The 18,359-nt window shown below is 42.0% G+C and overlaps 1 protein-coding gene across 13 annotated transcripts in view; it reads left to right on the forward strand.

Annotated features, from left to right (window-relative positions):
* Nucleotides 1-18,359, forward strand: part of ARMC8 (armadillo repeat containing 8) — a 115,699-nt gene that overhangs the window by 76,128 nt on the left and 21,212 nt on the right. For 8 of the 13 annotated variants that reach the window (XM_019503782.1, XM_019503772.1, XM_019503774.1 and 5 more), the window contains 6 exons: nt 2,753-2,893; nt 3,996-4,071; nt 4,169-4,259; nt 7,680-7,740; nt 11,348-11,548; nt 12,224-12,319. In XM_019503782.1, coding sequence (XP_019359327.1) covers nt 2,753-2,893; nt 3,996-4,071; nt 4,169-4,259; nt 7,680-7,740; nt 11,348-11,548; nt 12,224-12,319 — 666 coding nt within the window. The remainder of the gene's footprint in view (nt 1-2,752; nt 2,894-3,995; nt 4,072-4,168; nt 4,260-7,679; nt 7,741-11,347; nt 11,549-12,223; nt 12,320-18,359) is intronic. The other 5 variants (XM_019503783.1, XM_019503784.1, XM_019503785.1 and 2 more) reach the window with 1 other exon arrangement.

Here is an 18,359-nt window from a genome sequence, read left to right on the forward strand (position 1 = left end):
ATAGGTCACAACAGGCAATCGTCTATTTTAGGGGCCCAATCTTCTGGGGTCCCCAGAGGCTCCTGTACAGATTAGTAAAGATTAAAGAAAACCACTCTACCCAGTGGGACTCAGTGCTCAGTCTAGAAGATCCCATTAAGCATCTCTGTGATGCTTAGTTTCAAACTGTGGATTTGTGCCTCCAGAGATCATAGGCAGATGAGGGTAGATGTGATCTCTTTTATTAGACCAACTAAATAGTTGGAAAAATTGTTCTTTGCAAGCTTTTAGGCACAAATGCCCTTCTTCAGGCATAGGAAGAGTTTGTTGTCTCCAGAGATAACACCCTTGTTAGCAGTATAGGGAGATGAGATATAACAGACCTGATTACCCACCCATCAGCCCTCTTGTCTCTCTGCAAGTTTGTGTACACACAGTCAAGCCCTTACTTATCTCTAAAAGTACAACGTTTCAAGAAGTTAAATGAATAACCGATATCAAACAAAAAGAATGAACTTTTTTATAGAAAACAATGATTAAATTGAGGCTTCCTGACTAGTGATATAAATCATGATTTAAATCGATCTCATTTAAATCAAATCCACCCAGTTTGTGACTGCTTTTTCAGGAACCCTGTCTGTAATTACTGCTAAGATTGACTGAATTCCATTTTTTTTCACTTTTGCTTCTATTTCTGACTAATCTTCATGAGAGAAAATTGCGTAAAGATTTAAAAGAATACGTAGAAGCTGATTTTATCATGGTGGCATTCAGGGAGCTGTTGTGCTATGCATTGTGTAAGTGAAAATTAACACTCAGCAGCCATGTCTACACACTACTGCGCCGTAGCATCTTGTGTAGATGCACCCAGTGTCCCAAAGAGGTCTCTGACTTTAAGTTGGACACACTGAATGAGTGAAATTAATGGGCTTTTCGTAGGGCATGAGGATGTGTGAGAAGAGGTAACAAATAGCATGCTTTCACCTAGACCAGGTTGGTGCTTGGTGTATAAGTATACAGAGCCAGTTCTCGGGAGTAATGTAATATTTGATGAGCCATTATTAGATTAAAGGTTTTTGTAGGCTTTACAGCGGAAATAATGTATAATAAAGAGAAAAAGGTATGGACTCTGTAGATTTTTGAGGGGCACAAAGGCCAGTATGAGAGAGAGAGAAGGTTCAAGGTCTGTTTCAACCCTAAGTACCTTTTTAATATCCTCTATGCTTAAGCCTCCATAAGCATACTGGTGATGTGGACATAAGGAAATATGGGCTCTGGAGATGCTAAATATCAAGGTCTTAGGCATGGGTTAGATGCATAAATGTAGAGTGAGGGTTTGGTCAAAGCTGACACCTAAATTACAGGTTTGAATAACTGGGAGGAGAGCAGTGGTCTTTGGTGTCAGAGAAAGAAGCAATATGAGATTAATTTCAGCCACACGGAGTTAACTTGGTAGGTAGACATCTTTGAAGATTTGTCAGCAAAATAGGCCAAGATGTGAATGTGGCCAGAGGAAATAAGAGTTAGAGCAGGGTGAGATATTTGAGTAAGATGTTGTAGTCAGAGCCTCACAAACAGAGCCGACAGTAGAGGAGAAGAGAAGAGAGTAAAGTTGGAGGCTGGGTTTGAGGAGTAAACATGGAAAATACAATTAAAGGTAGGTAGAAGGACCCAAATACCATTGACACTATTTCAAGAGAGGATCGTAGGCCACAGCACTGAATATAGCTAAGAAGTCAAGGATGACAGACTGAGAACATCAGGCAGGCATGGTCTTGTCTGCCCCCTTTTCCCTTATGCTAAGACAGTGTTTGAGACCTTGGCTGCACTATGGCTTGGAAGTAGAGAATCCAAGTGCTGAAAACCTGAGTCTCAGCCAGAACATTGTCCCTCTGGTCAGGCTTTCAGAGCCATGAGAGAGGAAATGGCAAATAAGGTTGTGAAAGAAAGAAATCAACACCAGCATGGTACCCAGAGGAGAGCGGCGGTGGGGGCTTGGGAGCAAGGGATTTAGGGTGGGAGAAGGGGAGACTATGATAAGCTGAAGTCCTGTTAAGCATATTTCCCTTGTCGTATGTATCCTTCCATTCTAGGAGAGTGGATTCAAGGATAGAAAACAGGTGTAGCAAGCAGTGTCTTAAAAGATGGGAACTGTACTGTGCCACTTGAGCCTTGGGGTCAAAGGGGCATTCTGAGTAATGGAAAGGCCCGGCTGGTAAACCAGTGAGGAGGCTACCATGTCTCGTGCACCTCAGAAATTAATGCTTTAGAGCTTACTACTTCAGCAATAGAACGGGGCTTGGACATTTGAAGAGCTCAGGACAGTGCTAGTCTTTCTCTGTGACAATGGTTCCTCACACCCTCCTAGAACCAGTAGCTTCAGCTGACAGTTGTACCTTCCTGTCCAAACACAAAAACAGGGAGATGTGACTGGCAAATATTTACACTGATGAAGGGGCAACTGTGCTACTTGAGAGCAGTAGTGCTCAGGCAGTTTGTATCGAGTCTCCTGGATGGTACCTTGAGGTGCAGCACATGGAAAACCGTGAGTTCCCCTTGCTCAGCCTTACAAAGGTCTACTCAAGTCCAAGCTATGACTCTGTACTTCTGCCTCTGGGGCCTCACCTCCAACCTAGAGTAGCAGTGCCGAAAAAAGCCCAGAAGAATGGGCGATCTTTCTCCCTCATTCTCCAAAGGTGGTTAGGAAGGGGACTTACCTCTGCCACTGGGCATTGGTGCTGGACCTGCTGTGCTTTTTCCTTGTTATGCACAGAGTCTTCTTCTGGGTAGAGCCCCCAGAGCTGTGAGACATGGTGATTCCATCCTACTGAGAGGCCTCCAGCAGTTCACACATCACGATTACTGTTCGAACCTCTCTTCAGACTCTGGCAGATGGTCTGTGGACTCTGCTCTGGTATATTTTCAAGCTTGCTTTGCAACCATGAAGTCTAGAAACTGGCTTTTTATAAAGAAAGCTGAGGAGCTGATCTGATCACCTGATTCCAGAAGCTGGGACACTAGATATGGGCCTAAACTATTCCTCTGTATGTCCCTAGCCCCAGCAGCAATAACAATCATTTTTTTTCCCCCAAAGGCAGTATATAAATGTCAACCTTGAGGATTGAATCTAATATGTTTTCAGTTCCTTGATTTCTAACAGTGTTTTCATGAAGATGGCTGAGTGGTGTTGAAGTTGATACTGGGTTTGCTGAATATAATGTAGCACTGTAACCATTTTCTGGACTGGCATGCTAAGGTGCACTGAACACTTAGTTTTTGTTTAAGGTCAATAATTAAGGTCATAATTTCAAAATCATATAGTAACTTCATAGGCAGAATAGCAAAACAAGATGCCGGAGTCAAATATGCAACAACAACCCAGTTTACAGGAGCCCTGTTGCACCACAGTATGCATTTTAATGTCACTGTATAGTAGCAATGGCAGAAGTGGAGAATAACAGAAGAGGATATAATCACAGTAGATGGGATAGATCCAACTTATTTTAATAATAGCTCAAATTAAATTCATCCATGCATTGCTCTTAAGTGAACCTTCCAAAGCACGCATGGGATTTAGGATCATAAGTCCCATTGAGTTTGTTGGGCTTCTGCCCAACTCTTACACTTTTTTAAGGGCTTCCACAAAGTGTATCCATGAGGCAGCCTTCTTTCTAACAATCTTATTGTTGGCAACCAGTTTGGTCAGGGCTTCACTGAATTGGACCGTAGCCTGAGCCACCTCCTTTTTCCACCTTTCTGTCGTTGCTTTCTCCTTCCTGTCACACAACTTGTGTGAAACAATGTGCAGAGATAACGCCGGCGGGGAGGGGGCGCGTAGAATATTCAAGCTGTATGCCTAAACCCTGATGTTCAACGAGCACCTAGATTTCTTCACAAGTGTTTCTTTCTTCAAGCCACATGAGCTTAAAATAAAGTGGCATATCCTGATTTATTTTGAGTTAGTATTTATGAAACAAATGTAAATCCTTTTGTTGTTTTTTTTTTTTTTTATACAGGTTCGAATGCAAGCATTGAAATGCTTCTCAGTTCTAGCCTTTGAAAATCCCCAAGTATCAATGACACTTGTAAATGGTAAGCTGGAAATCCTTGTGGCTAATCTGTTGTTCATTTGACCTGTGTTAACTGAATATGAACTGTTTTCTGAATCTTTTTTTTTCATTATTTGCAGTGTTGGTTGATGGAGAATTGTTACCACAGATTTTTGTGAAGATGTTACAAAGGGACAAGCCTATTGAAATGCAGCTCACATCAGCCAAATGGTAATCCTCACCAGGATCTGGAGGGAAAGGGCTTGCTCTCTAACGCTTAACAACTTAACTGCTCTTCATCTTTGTTGTTGGGAATTAGGTCAGATGTAATGTAAAACCTTAGGGATAATGATAGTGCTTGGATGGCAGCATGAGGTCTTTCAAGGCTTGAATTACACAAATTCGCAAAGAACAACAGTTCTCATGCAGTAGCCAATATATTTGCTGACTTTAACTTCCTGTCCATATGGCAACATGTATTGTACGCAGAGAAAAAAATGTTGCTGACTGGCTGTACAATCCAGAAGCACATATTAATTCAAACATAAGGGCATTCATTAGCTGAACTGCAACTTTCACAAATATTTTTGTCATAAAATTCTATATTTAAAAGATGTTTAATCTATAGTGCATTTTTCTAGTTTCATAAAATGATCTACGCTAATAAATAATCTAAGTAAGAACTAATGGCTGCTCTGAAGGCTTTACAGTCTAAAGTAATTTTACTTGCCTCTAAAGGCTTCTGATATTAACATGTTAACAGTCTTTGGAAATGATAGCAATTGTGCCCTTTTGTCTGTGCAGGGGAAGCCTGAGGTCCCCTTTCACCAGCAAGTAGAAAGCTGGGTGCCTGGTGCGCTCATGGCTGGGAAAGCCAATTAGCTGATGGACATTCCCAGCCAGGGGGGAACATGAGAGCCCTTTGAGCGTCTGGTGTGCTCCTGAGACTGGCAGCACAGATCAGCTGGTCGATGTTGACTACATGTTCAATTTAAGGCGCAATGGGAACCACCTACTATTTAGTTCTTTTGTGTCATAACTTTGTGGCTTATTCCCTATTTTATCATGCCAGTAATTGCATGAATATGTGGCTGGGTTACTGTTTGAGATGTGATTAATTGGTTAATTGCATCTTAAGTATAATGTCTGCCAGGGGCCTAAGGTATTTTTAAGTCCTTTGGTCTCTATGATTTCTCATATTTGAACCTGGTGTAACTGATGCAGAATTGTCAGCGGACTCAGGGGCATGCTTCCTTGTAGTGAGCAACTGAACAGATGCAGCTAGGGAGTGGAGCCTGCTCATTGTTCTGCTTCCTTTGAGTCCATGCAGATTTTACTTTCTTTTTTGCCTGTAAATAGCAGAAACTTTTCTTACCATATTTCTTCCAGACAATGTACACATTGTTTTCGAGCAGTTTGTTTTTAGGAAAAGTTGTATATGCAAAAATCTGGCAGTGGGTGGGTAGGGAGGTGACCCATGTGCTTATCTCACTGGTTGGCCTCCTTTAAACAGTGGACAGAAATCATTTGTCCATGCTGATGTTTATTCAGTTTATTGGGAGTCTCCAGTGTGGTTGGTTATGAAAGAAGACAAAGGGCATTTATTTTTGAGACCCCCCCCCAACGTAAGGAGTGTTTTTTGTACCTCTCATTTTGTGTTCTCATGAGATAATGAACTGTTCTGACTTTCTTCATTACAAAATGGTTCTCACAGCTACCTTTTTTACTTCAAATTTGGACATTGCCATATTTAGGCTTTCCAGATACCTGCCCAGGCCAGGTTATGGGTAAACTTGGTGTAGCTGACCTAGGCTCAGACTGGACAGGAGGGAAGTTTTGATGCATTTTTTTGGACAAAGAGGGCAGTGTGATCTCTTCCATTTAGCTTTTCCTTGATAGTAGGTTTTTTTTAGATAGATATGTCACTTTTATTGGTGGGTGGCATAGGGCAGGATCAATTTTGTAGGAGTAATGGAGATTTATTTTTAGTGTTATGTACATGAAAGTGGCACTATATTCTGTAATAAGTGCTTATGTAGCCATGGCTCCTCAGTTCCCATCCCTTGTCTTTATACATGAGCAATTAAACTGATGGGTTTTTTCCCCTTCTAACTTTCATTTTGATACACAGGTAGAATATGTGTTAATTTGCGTGGGATTATTACATTTAAATCAACTGTCAATTTCAATAGAAGTCAGTCTAAAACACCTGATTCTTCCTTGATGCACAATTTGTCATTTGAAACCTAGGAGCTGAGAGAATTGCTCCCGCTGAGACGGACAGAAATCTAAGAGAGTGGTTTTCAACCTATGGTCTGCAGACTCCTGGGTGTCCACAGGCTATAGCTAAGGGGTCTGTGAAATATGCCTATGATCAATCTAAAGCATGTGTATACTACACTTACAATTCAAAGGGTTCCGCACCTCCATTCAAAACTTTAGGGGTCTGAAAATGAAAAAAGTTTGAAAACTACTGTTCTAAAAAGACTGAGGACCACGTTCCCCACAGTGCCTTAAACTCTGTAAACCTTTGTCACCTTTGATACATCTCTGGTTCTCCAAAAACCATGCAACAATCTCTTGCATGGTTGCCATTTAACTGCTCATCCATGATATTTCTTGTCCATCTGTAAGAAATTAGTGACTCCTTTACCTAGCTACCAAACCCCTACCCTATAATAACCCCAATGAACACATCCAAGAATGTAGGATATTTCTATAAGGACCACACCAGTACCTGGAGAAAACGGCATGCTCTTTGTTTAGGAATTGTGATGAGGATACAAGTTTCCCACAGACTTCATTGCAAAATCTTGTATGATTATGGAATTTAAGATAAAACATTTAAACATGTAGAAATTAAGAGACTTAAGAAGTTCTCCATAGCAATAGTTACTGTTATACGTAGAGACAAGAACCTGTGTCAAACTGGGGTGGATTCAAATCCCTTTGACTTCAGTGGGTTTTAAGCATGTCCATATGTGCTGTTCTGAGAGGGATTGCTTACCCGAGTCGTGTCAATAATAGAGCTCTGTTCTTTGGAGTATTTAATACAGAATTGCTGTAAATATAAGTCCCAAGTATGTCCTTGCTTGCAATGGCTTTAAAGCAGTGGTTTTCATCCTTTTTTTCATTTGTGGACCCTAAAAATATTTGAATGGAGGTGCAGACCCGTTTGGGAATTTCAAAGGGAGATGCAGGCTCTTTTGAATTTAAGTGTGGGTATTTACATACTTTTGATTGATCATAGTCATCTTTCATGGACCCCTTAGTCTACAGACCCCCAGGGGTCCATGGACCACAGGTTGAAAACCACTGCTTTAGAGGGTTATGAATTGACTGACTTTAGTAGAGTCATAATAGACTTACGGTGCTGTCAGTATGAGCAAAAAACAACCCATAGTCTTAGTCTTGCCATAGTTTCAGTGTTTTGACAGCTTAAACTCTAAAAGATGCATGTGGAAAACCAATTTGATTATGCAGACATTATGCTGAATAGTATCATATTTTGATTAATTATGCCTGTTAAAATGAGCATTAGGGCAAAGTGAAGTGTATGTTTTTAATTTAATCTGTTCCTTGCACAGTAAGTTACCTTAGAAATTTAAAGAATAGTAGGCAGCAGCTTTATGTTCTGGTATCTTGTTACAGCCTTACTTACATGTGCAGAGCTGGAGCAATCCGGACAGATGACAACTGCATTGTGTTAAAGGTAAGCTGGTTGCATGCTTCACAAGTGCATGTTGCATTTCAAATGTAAGCAAATTAAAATGCAAATGTAATATTTTTAGCACTTTTGTGTACAGCTAGCACAAAATGTAACAAGCACCGCTAAAGCCTGTGGAAATGTTCAGAGGAATACAATGTAGAGTCATGTCCAGCTCTCTTTAAAAGTCAGCTACCTAATTCCTATTTGTGCCTTTGAAATTCATCCAGTGTAGCAATGTAAACTTGCTTATGATGCTAGTTTTAAGTGAAGAATTAAGAGTGAGACTTCATATGCATCATCCCCAATAATGGCAGATGGCTCAGGTTTATGAAATGCAACTGGAGTGGTATTTAGCCAAGGAACAGTTTTCACAGTTTTTTAGTTTCTGTGACATTGTTGTCCCCAGTCAGCAGTAGGAGGGAAACTCCTGTTTGTGGAATAAGGCCTTAGCAGTTGAAGGGTTCAACCAACACTCAGCAGAATTGTTAGCATCAGCACTTGAACCTATTGAACACTTCAGGCCTAAACCTAAGTATTTGTCAAAGAAATCATTTTCTTTTGACTCTGCAGAGTTTGTGTCAGTGATAGAAAATCAGGCTTTGTCCGTGCGCACAGAATGACATTGGCTCTTCCCAAGCTTCAGAAAAGCTTTAGTCTGTGATGCTGCCAACAGTTTTACATCTAGTACTCAAAAGACAAGGACGGTGCTGGTCTCCTGGAGCAGTATCACACTCTTTCATGTTCTAATGTAAATGGATCCTCAGAAGATTAAGCGAATGTTTTTTGTTCAGATCTTGGAAAATAACTCAAATAATTTCTTACAGATTATATAAGTCCATTTATATCAATGCAGTTATGTCAGCAAAATGTTTAGCTCTATTATTTTAAATTTATTTTCATACTTACTTTTTATTTAGGTCTACCTTTGAAGGAGCAGAAAGCATCTTCAGCTGTGAGAGAACTGATCTCTCCTGAGTTATGCTGCCTGTCACCAAGGCTGTGATTGTCATGTTATATAAAGTAGAGAAGTTGTGGAAGGAATAAGGGGAATTAAAGACCTAGTTTCAGGGTCCTTCTGTCACTGATTGGTGGAAACCATCTTTAAAAAGAGAGTCTGGTTGGAAATACATGGAGAGTGAAAGTTGTTGGAGTAGCAGTGGCCGCTTCGGACCCTGGGAAGAGTGAGAGACGGATAGTTTACCTCTGTGAATGTCTTTGAAATACTTAAACTTCTAGATCTTCTACTGCTTCCCCCCAGTGCAGACCAAGCTTAAAGGTAGCACACCTGGCACTGGGAGGTTCACCTTCTGTATTGAGATCCTTAGGTGGTTTAGATCCACCACAGCATCCCCTTCTACCAACATCTCCATTTCACATGTGTTTCTTATTGCTGTAATGGTTCCCACATGTCCTGATAGCCCTGAACTGGCTTTTAATTGGATTGAGGGGAGCGTGAGATTGTAGAAGTACAGAGGTGGTTTAAAGTCTCCTTTGTATGTATAGCCTCCCAAGCACAACAGTGTTGTGGAGGCCTTGCCAGCAGCCCAGGTTTGGAAACAGGCACTTTCCCTGGTAAGGGGGCTTGGCGTGTTACACATCATGTTTTCGGAATTTTAAGATTTTTATGTAATTAGGATTTCTTCTACCCCTCTAATGGAGATGTCCTGATCAGTACAAGTTTGACAAATGTTTATGCTCCTAGTCTTTGTAGCTCATCCCCTTCTCATGGGTTTTCAGAAAGAAAATAATGATGCTTCAGACTCTTGAGGTACTTCCGCAAGTGTTCCCTGGTCTTTCTGCATGTTTTCTTCACCAGACTGTATAACACATTTAAGGACGTTTTGCTCTACAAATTGATGGTAGAGCACATACTCCAGGTTGGAGAAAGATCCAAAAAGAACACAAGTTAGTTCAGAGGCTGCTCAAGCAAATAAATATTGCAATTTTTGCTGGTATTTGGAGAGACACCCCTTGTTCTAGATCAGAGGTGCCTAACCTTTTCACCCTGTAGGCCAGATTTGCAGTTCCAGGCTCCTCCGCAGGCCAGATCTGGATCTGGCTGGGGCTGTTTGTACAGCCCGACTCCGGCAGACAGAGTGGAGTGGCCCTGATCTGGACACACGGGGTGGGGAGGGTGGAGTGGGGAGCCTGGATATACAGGGCAGGGTGGTGTGGTCCCAATCTGAACAGGTGAGGAGGGCTGGGATGGAGCTGCCTTGATCTGGTTATGTGTGGGGTGAGGGGGAGTAGCCTGGCCCGATCTGGAGGTGCAGGGAGCGGGCCCAGTGCTGATCCTGCTGCACTGGCAGTGGCCTGGGAAAGACTGGATTGTGCTGTGTAGACCTTGTACTGCTCCCCACTGCCAGGTTTTCCAGCTGGTGGGGATCCCTGCATGCCAGATGTCTTGGCTTCATGGTTTGTACTTAACCTGCAGTCCAGAACTTGAACATCCCTGTTCTAGATGATCCTTAGTCCTGTTCTGCCAGAGCTACAATGAACACATTGATAACAGGTTGTGTTCAGCCTCTCTCTCAATGAACAGTTCCTGGGTCATCCTGCTGTGATAGATTGCTGCTTCTGACTGATTCTCAAATGAAGAAATCTTTGGTGGCAGTTCCACTGGGGAGAATCAGGGGCTGTCGACACCATAGTGTAGTGCACAGATACTCCACCTAGCTTTAAACAAGCTAGCTCAGGTACTGGAAGAAGTCTAGTCTTAACAGCTCTAGACTCCACCCAGGATAGTTTAACCGTCCAAAAAATCCCCATATAAATTAGCCACCATTGAGTTCTGTGCTGTTGTGGTTAGACAGTGTCCAGGACCTGAGCTAGATTGAGCATCACAACAGCATGCAGCATTTTTCAGGGTAGATATACTCTAGGATATATATGAGTATCTGGAGTCCTGGTAATATGTTGCTTTAGCAGATCCACCCTCCCAAATGTCCCTTTCTTCCTGTTTCAGGGCCTCTTATATTCTCAGCTAAGAGATTCTGTGAGTAAGGAGAGACCACGTCTCTTTCTAATCTTTGTTTCACTGTTGATCTGTTTACAGTAAGCTATAGACCTCTCCTGGGGCTTTCTGCTTATCTCAGCTCTTAGATAACACAGCATGACATGCAGATTCCAGGAGCTAGAAGACATAAAGGCAGTAAATTTTTACTCTGGTATCTAGGATTTTTCTCCACAGCATTGCTTGTGGCCTCTGGCATCAAAACAGAAGGCTTGGGTGGGTTTGAGCATAATCTGTTCTTCTCTAAAGCATATGTAAATCTTTGCTAGTAAACACCCTTACACAAACATATTTAGCTTCCATACAGAATTTTTTAATTGAGTCACTTGTGAACATGATATTTGCACGGAGTATTATGACCCCAAAAGATATTATGATAACCATCTGCTGCAGTGATAACTGCAAATAATGCCTAATTCAGTCAGTTAAGCTGAGTTTCTGTATGTGATTCTTGCAGTTATTTGACCTTCTTTTCTCAAAGATGTTACTAGGTATGTGGATGCTGGTGAAGAAACTTGCACTGGATAGCAAACTGAATTTGTAAAGGTCTTGATAGATTACATTTATCTTCATTTAAACTGTTTTTGTGCCTGCCAGACACTGCCATGTTTGGTCCGAATGTGCAGTAAGGAGAGATTGCTGGAGGAACGAGTAGAAGGAGCAGAAACACTTGCCTACTTGATTGAAACGGATGTTGAGCTCCAGAGAATCGCCAGCATTACTGACCACCTTATTGCAATGCTTGCTGACTACTTCAAGTACCCTAGCTCAGTCAGTGCAATCACCGATATCAAAAGGGTATGTTATCTCTCTTATTCAGAACAAAACTTCCCAATGCTTGTCAGAGTGGTTTTGAAACTACATATATAAATGACTTCTGAAATTTAAGTAAAATAATCTTTCAGTTATTGCACTGCTCTGCTTGCAACAGACTCTTCCAAAACAAAAAGTGGGAAAAACCAGGTAGCTTGATAGTATTCTTTTACTTATAGTTTTCTTACAGGATCACTTAGCACTCTAATCTGTCTATAAAGGGGACTCCTGGACTTGGTCTGAGACCCCAGTCTACCTTATACTTAACCCTTGCAATTCCTGGGTATGTTCCTGAATGTAGCCCATGCTCAGAAGGGAAGAAGTGAGGGTCTGATTTGATCAGGGAAAACACTACAAATACTGTGCTTCTGAGTCATTGCATATGTTTCTTCATTATGACTGTTGGACTGTCTTATAGCCTGTACTGAAGCACTTAATGATGTGCTTAACCTTAGTTATTTCATTCAGTAGGGTAAGCATATGCAGTACTTAGCTAATCTGAAATTTTTAGTGTTCCTGCTTATTCATAGCTCAGCATAGCCAAAACCTGAGTAAGCATGCACTAACCAATGCCAGTTAAAAAGATATATTTGCAAGTTACAATTATATTATTTTTTATAAAGATTCTGAATATAATATTTTAAAATTTATTTTGTATAGCTTGACCATGACTTAAAGCATGCTCATGAATTGCGCCAGGCTGCATTCAAGCTCTATGCTTCCCTTGGAGCAAATGACGAAGACATTCGGAAGAAGGTGAGTCTAGGAATGTGTACCTTCAGGCAGGAAGTGTCATGAACTTTTGTGTCATGGTGAAGAGTAACATCAGTGACTTTTAGAATTACCCTGTTCAAAGCATCATGGGGAAAATGAATGCTGTTATTGTTAACTTAGGTCCTTACATTAAACTTTCTTTGCACAAAGTCTAAAAGAATTTGATCTTGAACACTGAAGTTTCAAACACCATGACGGATTACAACAGTAGTACAAATGCTTATTTATGAAAATAATTTTTTTTTAACTTGTGCTGTAATGTCTTTCAACGTATGTCTTGGTTATATTTTGATTTTGGCTATATAGGTATGTTTTATGTATAGTACACTTTGTGCTGTGATTGTTCTATGACCTTTGATCATTTTAGTTTTAGAATTTCTAAAGCTCTATTCTGATGCATTGTTTGGCATCCTAGTAGACTACAAATGTCGTCTCAAAAATAAGCCTAGAGAAGCAACAGTGGGTCAAATAAAACTTTCTTGTTCGCGCAAGGCAAAGTGCATGGGAGCTCACGGTGTATATAAATATCAGACCTGATGAAGAATGTTTTGCATTCGAGAGCTTGTTTAACTCTATCCCAACTATGCAGTTGGTCCAATAAAAGATATCACCCTAAGAAATCTTTGCCTCTTGCATAATTCCTGGACCATCACTGCTACATTACTCTGTGATTCTACCATATGAATTTGTAGCCATGCTGACTACTGAAGAGTAAAGTTGGAGTATTCTCTCCTCTTAAGTGGCTCACAAACCAAGGACTAGCTAAAGCTGTCTTGAACTTGGGTGCTGTTCAGTTCTAACATAAAGCTGCCATGTGACTAGTGAAGTTCATTAAGGCTGTGGATTAGGGCCCAGGATGCATCACAGGAACTTTGTGATGGGGGTTTGATATTCCTAGTTGTATATTCAAGATATTGAATGGGGATGGTATAATTGCTATGAAAATAAATGGTAACTCAGAAATAGGATTAGATTTTCATTATGAAAAAAGGAGAAAATAGCAAGGATGGATTTATCCTCTTGTAACAGGGGGCCTTCTCTGGGGCTGGCTCATCTACCAACGCGCCGCCCACCTGTTCTGGGCCAACTGCCTGCTGTCTCGCCAGCCATGCCTTGTTAATTAATGCTCGTAATTAGATGGGAGGCTGCCCATTTCTTGCCCCGACGCCAGGGGGTGCTATCTGCGGCTCCATTCCTCCCCTGTACCACAGCCTAAGCCTCGCAGATGACATCCATGGTTCTTAATGTCACCAGCCCCACACTGGGCCCCAGAATCCTCCAATCAGGACCCCTCTAAGATCTCTCCGTTTAGGCAGCCTACCCCACCTTCATTCAGGGCTGCCTAGCTCCCTGAAACTATTTCCCCTCTTAGGCGTGGTCCCCCTGGGACCTTTGGGCACACAGGCCCTGGCCTCACCTCCAGGCCAGTTGGAATCCCAGGCCCTCAGCTCTGGGCATCCCTCGTGGTGGGCCCCTGGCCCTTTTGACCAGTCTGGTCCTGGCCCCAGCATTGACCAGTCGAGGGTATTCTATGTCAGGCCTCTGAGCCTCTAGCCCCACTCTCTCTCTTGGGTCTGCCCTCTGGACCCTACTAGCGGGTGACCCACCTGGTTGTGGGAGCTGTGGTTATTAAGGCGCCCTGACCTGCCTTTCATCAAGGTGGAGACTGGCCTGGCATTTCCTGGGGGCTCCTGCACCACTGAGAGCCCCACCAGGTCACCCGCTCCCAGCAGGTTGCAGTTTTAGATCATGCCCAGGACCAGGAGCCTCCAAACTGTCCCCTACAGCTCCTCCTTTACTTCCGGGATGTTGCATTCAGCCTTGCAGTCAGGCAATGTTACTGCCTACCTGCCAGCAGGGAACTGCTCTGTTTATATGGGCGGCCAGGGATCTAAAATGGCTGCCACAATCAAACACCTGCTGGCTGCTTGGCTGGGCCCTTAAAGTGGCAGACACCAACAGTACCCTACCACACCTCTCCATACATGTTAACCCTATAAATACTACAAAATCTGATATAGCTTAAGACAGAAATATCACTCGGGTTTCATTCTCTCTCTCAAATGTCACCATACTAGAAATAGAATTATCAGTTCAAAGCCGATTTTCCTAAAAATATTCTACTATTGTACAGTATGACATACTTATTATTTTCAGTCACCTTCGTGATGATGTCAGGTCATGTAGAATTGCATAAGCTCTGGTGGACAGGGCGATTCAGGATTCAAACACACCTTGATAAACCACAAAAATGGATCCAAGTGGCACAGGCATCACTTGTGCGTGTGGCATGTGGCAGATTGGGGAGGGATCAGGGAACACCGCAGCAGATAATGCAGGGAGCAGAATACAGAGCAGTGGATTGGGGCAGAGAGCACAGGGTAGGGAACAGAAAGCAGAGCAGCAGATCAGGCAAGAGAAAGGGATCAGTGTGACACTCGAGGAGGCTCTGGGGCTTATCTTATGGCACTTCTGCCAAAAAGGGTTGGTTCCCACTGAACTAGATGGACTCCTGAGGTACTGTTCAGCCTTACTTTTCTATGATTCTTTAATAAAAACAGTTTGTGCAAAATTTGTTTCTTAAATATAACAGTAAAATACAATATTTTACAAAAATAAGGGGGTTTTGTTTGTAGACAGGGAGTAATTTTTTTTTCCTTTACTGAACTAGTTTAAATCATTTGCCTTGCCGTGGCACCTTAAAATACAGTCATTCCATCTCTCCCTAAAATAAAAGGGACTGCTGAAAAAGTCACACTAATTGTAAAGTATCTCTTTTGAAAATATCCCATCCTCTGAGCAGAACCCTGGCTTCTCCATCTATGTTTGTCAGTTGTTTAGACAGCTCTAGCTCTTTCTAGATTGTCTCTTACCTGAACATGCTCTGTCATCAGTGCAGTTTGGTTACATGATGCCAAAAGTGTTATCACCAAAGAACTTCTCTGAAACTCATGTTAAAAAGAACTGTTTACATTTAATGCAGCAACTTCATGCATGCAAACTATTTAATTCTCCATTTAGCTATTAATATCCCACTCCTTTTCTTAAATGGTATCAAATCCTGCTCTTTTTCATAACAGTGTACATAGTGGATTTAAATGGAGTTTCACCAGTGCGAGTTGCTGTGCAATTTTTTGATTGTTGAGATTTTAATTTTGTTCTTGCTTCCAAAAACTCTGTTTAATGTGAAGTGATGTTATTTTCAAGAATGTTTAGATGCTGTTATAACTCTCCCAGAATCCATAACTAGCAGGAGAATACTTCTCAATTCAACAGTGATTATACCTAGCGTGATAAACCAACCATTAAAATAGTGACCTTCAACTATTTTAAGTAGGTGACTAGCACTTGTAACATCATATTGTGTAGTCTTATTTGCAGTATAGAAGCCTTATGTACAGTTTATGTATTGTTTACCAATGTTTTGGCAACTTGCCTATTTCATACTATTTTTCTATATAGTGCTACATTCTTAACACCTCCATAGAATGATGAAAATTGGACATTTTTTAGTCATGATATCCTGAATAGTAAATGTCTTCTATACTGTACTGGCGAAGAGTTTTTGTAGCATAAAAGAATGTATTTTGAAGGAGTTCTCTGAATTCAGACCCATTTTAGTGCTTAGCTCTTGCATGGATTACAGTAGGTTGGCAGGCTTTACAAAGCTTGCATCATGTTAGAAATGTGTTTAAAAATCTTTGCCACATGCTGTAATTCTAGTTTAAAGAAACGCATTGTAGTGGAATTCACAACTACTTTCATACTATTTGTGCAGGGTTTCATTCTTGCGAAATCGAGTATTCTAATATCTTTTTTTTTAATCGAACTTCTAACCATTTCATAATAACTTTGGAAGATACAAACAATGAAATCTACTATAGTTCTACAGTGAATTTATTGAAGCAAGCAATAATATGTGAAACGCAATATCGGTAACAACTGACTGGAGGACAGTACTATGGAGAAGAACCTGGGCGCTTTGGTGAATCACAAACTCAGTGCAAGTCTGCAATGTTATATGGCCGCACAAAAGGGAAATGCAGTTTTGGGCTATATCAATAGGTGCAAGATACAGGAGGTGATAATGCCTCTACTTGGCATTAATTAGTCCTCATCTAGAGTATTGTGCAAAGTTTGAGCTTCATGCTTTAAAGAGGACATGGAGAAATTAGAGGGGGTCCAGAGGCGGGTGACAAAAATGATTAAATGGTTTGGGACCCAAATTGTATGAAGAGAGGTTGAATGAAATAGGCGTGTTCAGCTTGTGGAAAAACCGATTAAGAGGGGACATGATAGCCATCTTCAAATACTTGAAGGGTTGCCATAACAAAGAGGAAGAACACCTTTCTGCCTCCCTGCCCATTGCTGCAGAGAGTATGATGTGGACCAGTAACATGCAGTTGCAGCAGGATAGGATTAGACTAAATGTCTAGAAGAACGTCTTCACTGTTAGAACAGTGAGGCAGTGAAATATGCTGCCTCTAGGGAAGTTGTAGATTCTCCATCACTGGAGATATGCAAGAGGAGGTTGGAAAGCCACTGGCTGGGGATGATATAGGCCAAGGTATGCCTGGAGTACTTTGTAAAGAGCAACAGTTTAGAAGCCCGGAAGAGCCCCCTCCCCTCTCCGTTCTGGGAGATAATCAAAGAAAATGAAGGTTGGAAGGGACCTCAGGAGGTCACATCTAGTTCAACCCCTGCTCAAAGCAGGACCATCCCCAGTTGGGCAAGGGCTTTGTCAAGCTGGACCTTAAAAATCTCCAAGGATGGAGATACCACCAACCTCTCTAGGTAATCTCTTCCAGGGCTTCACCACTCATAGTGAGAGAGTGTTTTCATGATATCTAACCTAAACTTCCCTTGCTACAAGTTGAGCCTATTGCTCCTTGTTTTGTCATCTGCCACCACTGAGAACAGTCCAGTTCCATCCGCTTTAGAACCACCTGTCAGGTGGCTGCTGCCAAATCCCACCCTTCAGGTAGTTGAAGGCTGCTATTAAATCCCACCTCAGTCTTCTCTTCTGCTGACTGAATAAGCCCAGTTCCCTCAGCCTGTTCTCAGAAGTCAGGTCTCCCAGCCCCCAAACCATTTTCACTGCTCTCTGCTGAACTCTCTCCAATTTGTCCACATCCTAGTGGAGGGCCCCAAAACTGGACACTGTACTCCAGGTGTGGCTTCTCCAGTGCCAAATAGGGCAGAATAATTATTTCCCTTGATCTGCTGTCAACACTCCTATTGATGCAGCCCAGGATGCTGTTAGCCTTCTTGGCAACAAGGACACATTGCTGGCTCATATTCAGCTTATTGTCCATAGTAACCTCCTGGTCCTTTTCTGAAGAGCAGCTGCTTAGCCAGTTGGTCACCAGGCTGTAACTGTGCATGGGTTTCTTCCATCTTAAGTGCAGGACTTTGCACTTGTCCTTGTTGAACCTCATGAGATTCCTTTTGGCCCAATCCTCCAATTTGTCTAGGTCACTCTGAATCCTAGCCCTATCCTCCAATGCATCTACTATATTCCCCAGCTTGGTGTCATTGCAAACTTGCTGAGGGTGCACTCCAGCACATCTTCCACATCATTAATGAATATGTTGAACAAAACCAGCCCCAGGACTGAGCCCCAGGGAACTCCACTTGATACTGCCTGCCAGCTAGACACTGAGTCATTGATTACTACCCATGGAGCCCAAAAATCCAGCCAGCTTTCTATCCACTTTCCAGTCCATTCATCCAACCCATACTTTCCCAGCTTGCTTGTAAGAATGCTGTGGGAGATGGCATCAAAAACCTTGCTAAAGGAGAAGAGCTCTGGATGTTGGAAAGGAGGACTCGGCAGCAGGAGAATGAAGCAGAGCTCCCCAACTGGTTTAGCTATGAAAGAGGATTAAAGGAAGTGGGACAAGTTTATGAAGGGGATGCAGAAAGGGGAGTTCTGGCTGTCCATTTAGAGTTTGTGCTGTGTGGAGTTGCTGTTGCCAGGTTGCAGAGCAGAATGAAGGGTGTTTAGATTTGTCCATGTTTC

Source organism: Gavialis gangeticus, unplaced genomic scaffold (assembly GCF_001723915.1).
Source record: "Gavialis gangeticus isolate Ggan-Ray unplaced genomic scaffold, GavGan_comp1, whole genome shotgun sequence".
Taxonomy (NCBI): Eukaryota; Metazoa; Chordata; order Crocodylia; family Gavialidae; genus Gavialis; species Gavialis gangeticus.